Source organism: Myotis davidii, unplaced genomic scaffold (genome assembly GCF_000327345.1).
Source record: "Myotis davidii unplaced genomic scaffold, ASM32734v1 scaffold743, whole genome shotgun sequence".
NCBI lineage: Eukaryota > Metazoa > Chordata > Mammalia > Chiroptera > Vespertilionidae > Myotis > Myotis davidii.
The window spans coordinates 1,394,751-1,402,355 of NW_006296221.1; the positions used below are offsets into that span (position 1 = coordinate 1,394,751).

Here is a 7,605-nt window from a genome sequence, read left to right on the forward strand (position 1 = left end):
CTGTGACATTTTGGGGTACAAAGGTGACCAAGCCCATGGTGAGTTCACACTTCACGGCCACGCTGGGCCATGCTCAGGGCTGGATGAAGGCTCTCCCAGTCTGGGGACGCCTGTCTTTCTCCGGCAAAGGTCCAGCTTCTCTTAGTAACTTTGGCCTAAGATTATTCTTATCCAATACTCCCCTCACATGGGGGCTCCCAAGAAGGAAGGGATCCCTTAGATAAATCTATGTCAAACAGCTTCCTGTCTAAGGTTCGTGGACAAACACAAGGCCCTGGATGCCTGGAACTGGCTCCAGCTCTGGCTCCTGGCCTAAGCCACCTAAGCCAGTCAGACTTCTGTAGGCCTCGGTTTTCTCCTCTGTAAAATGGGAGATGAGCCGAGGTGGCTCCCAGCCCTAAAATGCAGCTGGAGAGGACTTGATGCCTGGCAAGGATCTGAACCAAATGAGAACACCCCTACCCCAGCCCTTCAGCCCTCCCATCCATACCTCCAACCAGCTGGAAGGCACTGCTGAGGACATCCAAGGAGCACACGAACAGGTAGAGGAAGCCCAGGAGCAGAAGGAACTTCCCAATCCCTTGCAAGATACACAGAATCTTCCCTTCGGTGTCTCTCTCTGAGGGAGGGGGAAAAGCACAAAGACTTTTAGTGTCTGAAACCCTGAGGAGTTTGGCAGTGAACTCTGAACCCCCCAACCCCCTCCACCCCCAGCCAGGGGCCTGTGAGCACTTATGGACAGCAAGGCCCAGAGATGGTGGGCAGCTGTGGCTGCAGTTTCAGGGAAATTACCACTATCGCCCACTTAGTTGAAACCCCTGCAGTGTCTCCACAGGATGTGCACTGGGGAGGAGGGGTTCGGTGTAGTCTGGGATAAGCAAGCCAGGCTCCATGCTCAGCTGAGCCCGTGTCACTGAGCGAGGCGGTGAAGAGCACTTACCACCCGCTAAGTGTGGGGTCAGAGATAATGGCTCTCCTAAGCTCCTCTGAACAGCACAGACTATTTTCTAAGAGGTGGATGCAAGGTAGCAATCACAGCCTCCGTTTGGGGAGGGCTTGGGCAATGCTGCATCCTTGATGGCTATTTTCTCTGCTTTTAAAGTGGTTCTCACCCCTCCCACCTCAAAAGCTCCTTTCCACTCCCTGTCCTGCAATCCACAGATCACCTTACACCCTGAACCAGGAAAATAGTGCAGCATTTGCTTGCCCAGCTATTCTGGCTATACTACCTCTGTCTTCCGGAAGACTTCTCTGATGCTTGCATTTAGGGAAGGGGACACCCCCACTCCCCCAACCCCAGCCCCATCCAGCTTTCAGAGCAGGGACCCTAACTGCTCACTGCTGCAGCCATAGCACCTTGACAGTACCCAGGAGCTGGGCAGCACGCAATGGGTAATTAAGGAGCAGCACCGTGTCCAGCCTGGTTATAACCCCAGCAATGGCACATTTGCCGAATGAACGAAAGAAAGTACCAAGGATTCCCCAGTCCTCACTCCATGCTTTCACTCCAAGCCTCCTAGACTGTCGGGTGACAACCCTGGCCGGGCCCTTTGTTTGAAGGGCATCAGGACAGTGGGAAGGGAGGCGATGCTGTAATGGAGGTGAGCTCGCTCCCTTGCCGATCTCACTTTACCTGTCCACTTGATCCCCTTGTGCTGACACTCGGGCAGGTCCCAGGGGTCTTCTGTGTCGGTGGGCTCCTTGATCAGGGTGGCAGTGGAGTGGGATGGCAGAAGTTCAATCTTGGTTTCAGAGGTCCCAGCGACATCTGGCCAAACAAACAACAAAGGCCAGGAGAAATGAGGAATCAGCCCCGTGTCTCTTGGGGTCCCCACAGGAGGCCCCTGGGGACTGGATGAGCAGCACTTACTTTTGTTGGTCTCCTTTCCTTTCCCATCTGTGGGGGGCTGTTGGCTCGTGATGCCTTCGATGTATTTACCTGGGTTGGGCTGGGCATCTTCCACCTCAGGCCAAGGAGCCATGGTCTGTGGGTGGGAAAAGAGAGCTTAAAGGAACAGCCATTGAAAGGAGGTCACTCAGATGTCACGGCAGGGAGAGCCAGCAGCTGCAAGGGTTTGGGGAGTGGATGAGTGTTGTGCTTACACCTCCTAAGTGTGGGCTCTTCAGCGCCGTATTACACTCCTCTGTAGGCCTCCTTCAACCACTTCTTAACATGTGTTTCCATGCCAGCCTGACCTCTACTTCACTCTAACCATCTTTGATTTCCCTACTCCCTGTCTCGTCCTCTGTCTTGACTGTCCCCTTCAGTCAGAAAGAGGATGCAAGCGCATCCACCTTCATTGATTCTCGGTCTGCCAAGTCCTCATGATCCTCCAAGGTGCCCCCAGTGGACTTAACCTATATGCTCATATACAGTTCACCTGCTTTAACCAACCGTCAGGTCTTCGGCCATAAGCAAGACACATTAGACCTGGCTCAAATCCTAGAGGTGCCCCTTATCAGGGCCCATGGGCTTACAAGTCCCTTTATGCCTCTGGACATCAAGTGTCGGTTTCCCCATGTATAGAGTGGGGACAATTCTATTTTGCAGGGTTATGAGGTTAATGGTGATACCTAGCAAAGTGCCTGGCACCAGGCAGGCATCCAAGAAATAGTAGCAATTATTACTGTGCCATGCCGCCTGGATTAATTTGTCAGACCCTGTTCTTTCCAGGCTTCCTTCCTCAGAACCCATTTCCCTGGCAAAGGCTTTCTCAGTGACATGGGTGGAAGTGTGACTCCTGACACAATGCAACCCAAAGGACTAGAACAAATGAGTCACAGAAGAGGAAGTGCAAGTGGCTACAAATAAGAGTTCAGCCTCCTCAGTAACCCAATATGTGCAAATTAAATAAAATGAGTAAAAAAAAAAAGCTTTTGTCAAAAATATGTCATACTGGAGAGGATGCAGTAAGATGAGCACTACAGGCAATGCCGGAGAACATTTGGCAAAAAGGCTAAAGAGCCACCCATTTTACATAAATCTTGACCCAGTCATTTTACTACTAGGAATTAGGGGTTGAAGATTTTCCCTAAGACAGTTAAAAAGACCTGCCTGGCGCTGATCACCTCTTTGAAGGGGGCTTTGTCTAGCTCACTGCATCCTTGGGGTCTGCAGCTCTGCCTGGTACACAGCAGTGCTCAGAAATGTTTGCTGATGGAATGAACTTGATGTAGACCAGAGACCTTGCTGCACTGTCAGAGAGGAGAATGTAAATAGGGAGTTTACTATGGTGCCTCCATTCAGTGTAGTGGCATGCCATTAAAGAGGTTGTAAAGAATCAGAACAACAAAAATACAACAATAAAAATACAACAACAGGAAAATTGTGAATAAAGGGCAATTGTTGTCCCATCCATAGCACTTCAATAAGGACCCAGAAATGTCCCATGGGGTTCAGAGTGGATGGTGGGATGGGGTGATTGTTATTTTCTTCCATCTGAAATTTCTAAATTTTAAGATACAGCCCAACCCCCAAATCCACAAAGGTAAGAAGGTTCAAGAATGTACTGTTGCTCATATTGATAAAACTAGGAGTTAAAAGGCTCCAAAGGTTTTCTCCTAACATCACACTCCTGACGCAGCTGTTCCTCCCCCGGCCTCTCCAAGGCCACACTCCAGCACACTCTCGCTACCTGCCACAGGAGCCGAGAAGAGTAAAGGCACCTATGTTGGCAGTTCTGATGCCCAGAAAGGGGCTTTTGATGTCTGAGCATGAGGCTGGGGTTACGATCACACACCTACTCCTTCACTTCCCACCACTGGTCCCTACAGTCCATCTGGCTGTGTTGATAGTCCTTTTGGCTCAAATTCCTGCATCCACCTGTGCACCCCATGCCAACAGGAAGTCTTGCAGGCTAAGGAGAGGAAATGTCTTGGCTCTTCTCAGACCTGTGTAACAGGGAAATGTAGGGCACCTGGCAGTCACCCAACCCCTACACTCTGCTTTGTTTGGGTCTTTCCAAACCGGACCTGTTCTGGGGCTGCCGGAGCTCAGCCCAAGGACATCTGAAAAAGTGGGGAAAGGAGGCATGAGGCAGCATCCTGCAGACAGACCAAGACACCCTCACTTTCTCCCCCTGGGGCCGCCCCAAGCACAGGGAGGATCCCTCTGCAGCCCAGCATGCAGGGCACTTAGTAGCCAGACTGCTTGCTGAGTGCACTGTGCCAGGCACTGCTGCAAGTCTCGCACACAAGTTACCCCGAGCATCACACCGCACTTCGAGGGAATATTTTCTTACACTTTGAAAAAAACGATCAAGACCAAAAATTCCCAAGAGGGTGGTGACTACTTTTCTAGCTGCCTTTAGGCAACATAGCCCCCACAGGCCTGGTAGTGGTGGGAGGGAGGGGTGTGGGACAGGAGACAGGGAAGCAGTTGGCCTGGTTTTATGTTGCTACATGGCTTTAATTTAGACTTTTGATAAGCACTAACAGGATTTTTAAAGACATTTGCCCTCTCTTGGAAGTAGGGCCCCATTACCACACCACCCTCCCAGTGTGCCTTAAATTTGGGTTTAGAACATGTTAAGGAAATCCTGTATAATTATAAAACTATATCAATTATTTTGCATTGGGGGCAGTTAAAGGGCTAATTTATAATAATAAACATTTAAAACACATTTCCATCTTTTTTGCAGCCCCCTTTTTGGACTCTTCTGCATGATTAAAATCCATTGGGATGACTTAACTCCCCGAGACATCCTGCTTGCTCCCTGCTGATACAGCCATTCTGTCCCCAGGGTAGGGGTGGGATGGGATGGGAGGAGGGGAGTGAGGAAGGCGGGGTGGAAGGTGGCTGCCTTCTTTCTTAAGTTGAACTCAGGCTATTTTTGTCAACTTTGTGTCTAACAGTAATAACCCAGAGGTCCTCCCACCACTGGGGGCTTCTTTTAATGAGTGGTTGAGCGACTTGGGGTGGATTTTGGAAGCATGCCCTTCTTGCCAGCAGATCATTATCAGCTGGTTGGTTGGCACAAACCAAGAGATTCGAACACGTTTAACACTCTGAAACAATGGTCTCCTAGGAGGCACAACTTTACAAACATTCCCAACAAAGTGTAGGCGAATGAACTCCATCACAGGAGGGCTAACCCAGAAATCACTTGGTGAACCCAACACACAGGGCAGGAGGATTGCACCCAATGAAACCAACAAGCTGCCTCCATGAAATGTTGGAGGAAGCTGCCTCCTTGGGAAGGAGCAGGAGGGGTTCTACTCCGTTCACCTCAGTGCCAGTGACCTAGGGCAGGCACCTCCCAGGGGATCTGAAAACTGAATTAATGCCATTCCACCGGCTGCCCTCTTTCTGGCCTGGAGAGCCTGGGTCCCCCCCGAAACTGCACCTGTGCCCATCTCTCTCCTAGTTAGCCACTTCCCTGGTTATCTGGCCTGATACCCTCAGAACATTGAAAAATTGTGGGCTCTGTCCTCCCAAGACAAGATGAGGGACAGGCCAGCCCTCTCCTGATTCCGGCCACCTCCCCGGTGAACAAGTTTGCACTGTACCTTGCAGTCACTTTAGAGAAAGAACAACTTAGCAGTGGAAGTCGTGCTGGGTGGGGGTGGGGTGGGGGTGTGCAGCAGGGGACAGCCACACAGACCTAGAATTTCAGCTCAAATCTCAGATGCCTGTTCTTGTAAAGAAGGGAAGCAGAGGCCCAGACACTGAGGGACCTGCTTTGGGTCACACAGAGAATCACTGACTAAACAGAGCGCCTAGCCCTCCTGATGCCGCATAATACTTCCATTCCCCACCCCTTTTCCCTCCCCAAACCACGAGCCCTAATATATCTATAATTTGAGAATTCCCCAAGTGTGGCTCATTCATAACTGCCAGTAGCAGGAGTGCACTCATAGGAACTGTAGTAATAGCTATAGCAGTAATGCTAAGAAAGAAATCTGAAAATTTGGAGGTTTGTGATTTTTTTCCTCTTCCTCAGCCCAAAGCCAGCCAAGTTTCCTTGAGGTCAGCATGGAGGGATATCTAAAAGAATTAAGTAGTTTAAGGTTCTCAAGAGAGAGTGAGATGGGAGCGGGAAGCGCCCTGGCCGGGGCGGCGGTACTCACCAGCGCTCCCTGCGCAGGTCGTGGACCCAAGGAGTCACTCAGGTGCAGCGCAGCGGCCCGGTTATATAGCCAAGGTGTTGCGCAAAGAGGCCGGCGGCAGAGGCTGTCACCACGCCCCTCGCACATTCCAGGACCGCCTGTCGCGCCAGGGCACTGCCTACCTGCTGGCTTAATGAGCCCAACGTGACCTCGCCCGGCTGCGCGGAGGAAAGAGAGGCGGCCAGGCTGCGGGGAGAAATCTCAGCCTTTCCCAGGAGACGGAGGGCAGCGAACGTGCCCGCGCCCCGTGCGCCCCTGTCCCGGGCTGGCGCGCTCTGCTCTGTCCCAACGCAGGTCACAAAGGATCCCAGCACATGGGCGCTAGTGGGGCTCCGGGTTCCCACCTTTCCCCTCCCCAAGAACCTGAATCTGCTAGTTTAGCTCCTCCGGAGCCGAGGAAGTCAGATAAACACCAGCTAGAAAATTCAGGGGCAAAACCTTTCCAAACAAAGCCAGGATTGTTCGGCCTCACCCATCTTTGGGATGCTTTCTGCTTTAGTAGCCCGGACTGAGCAATGGACACGAGGAGCCCTGGGTCTGAGACTGGACATGGCTGGATGGGCCGAGTTGAGGAAGCAAACGATGGCCCTATTTCACTGTTTGAGCTGCCTGGGTGTACCCTGCGTCCTCCCTCATTTTTTTCCATTCAAACCCGTGCCAGGGAGAGCCGATCACCACGCTTATCCTAACAGCAATCCGGCCAGGCTGACAGGTTTCCAATGCGTACACAAACGCCTTCTTGGGCTCAGAGCAGCTACCTTTCTAGTTGAGGCCTTAGAGCACTGGGAGGCATGACATGGGATTACTCAGGATTTGCTGAGCCAGGATCAAACCTGGGTCTCATTGCAAAACCCAGGTCTTATTCCCTCTGCCACAGGGCCCTGGTTTTACAGCTGAGGAAAGTGAAGCTGAGCAACTAAGCAGCTAACTAGCGGACCTGCTGTCCACAGCTAATATGTAGTGGGCGTGCCCTGTGGGAGGTAGGCTGTTTACATTCCGTAGCCAACAGTTCTCTCCGCAGCCCTCGCCCTCCGCCCTCCACCCTCCGGGGAGAAGTCAGGAAGGAGGTCACGGGGAACCTGCAGAGCCAACCAGGATCTCCCCACGGTTGACTGGCGTCACACTGCCTGAGATCAGTCCCGGGCCCTGCCCCTTGCTCCCCCTACCTTCATTTGCTCCTGTGTAAAATGGGAATGCTCGTCCCTATCTGAATTAGATGAGGTAAAGTATCTTAGCACATACAACAGTCCCTGGCACAGGATGAGTGCTCAGGGTTAACCATTTCAGTTTCCCTGGGAACCTCCGATGTTGGGAGATGAATGGAAAGCTTTGATTAGACTCATCTAGAACCTTGAGGCCATTACTCCACAGCCTCAGATGCTGGTCACATCGGTCCAGAGGCCAGGACATACTGCTTGGAGAACGGGCATCAGCAAGCAAATTATTCTTATTGGAGGGACACTGGTTTTTTGTGAGTGGGTGCTAGACTTAAAAGCC

The 7,605-nt window shown here is 51.8% G+C and overlaps 1 protein-coding gene across 1 annotated transcript in view; it reads right to left on the minus strand.

The window, feature by feature from the left end:
* The window catches only part of SLC34A2 (solute carrier family 34 (type II sodium/phosphate cotransporter), member 2), a 16,851-nt gene extending 10,683 nt beyond the window's left edge, over nucleotides 1-6,168 (minus strand). The window contains exons 1-4 of the mRNA XM_006771037.2: nucleotides 6,070-6,168; nucleotides 1,871-1,985; nucleotides 1,634-1,768; nucleotides 491-619 (exon numbers count right to left, since the gene is read on the minus strand). Coding sequence (XP_006771100.1) covers nucleotides 491-619; nucleotides 1,634-1,768; nucleotides 1,871-1,982 — 376 coding nt within the window. The 5' untranslated portion in view covers nucleotides 1,983-1,985; nucleotides 6,070-6,168. The remainder of the gene's footprint in view (nucleotides 1-490; nucleotides 620-1,633; nucleotides 1,769-1,870; nucleotides 1,986-6,069) is intronic.
* Between the last annotated feature and the right edge of the window lie 1,437 nt (nucleotides 6,169-7,605).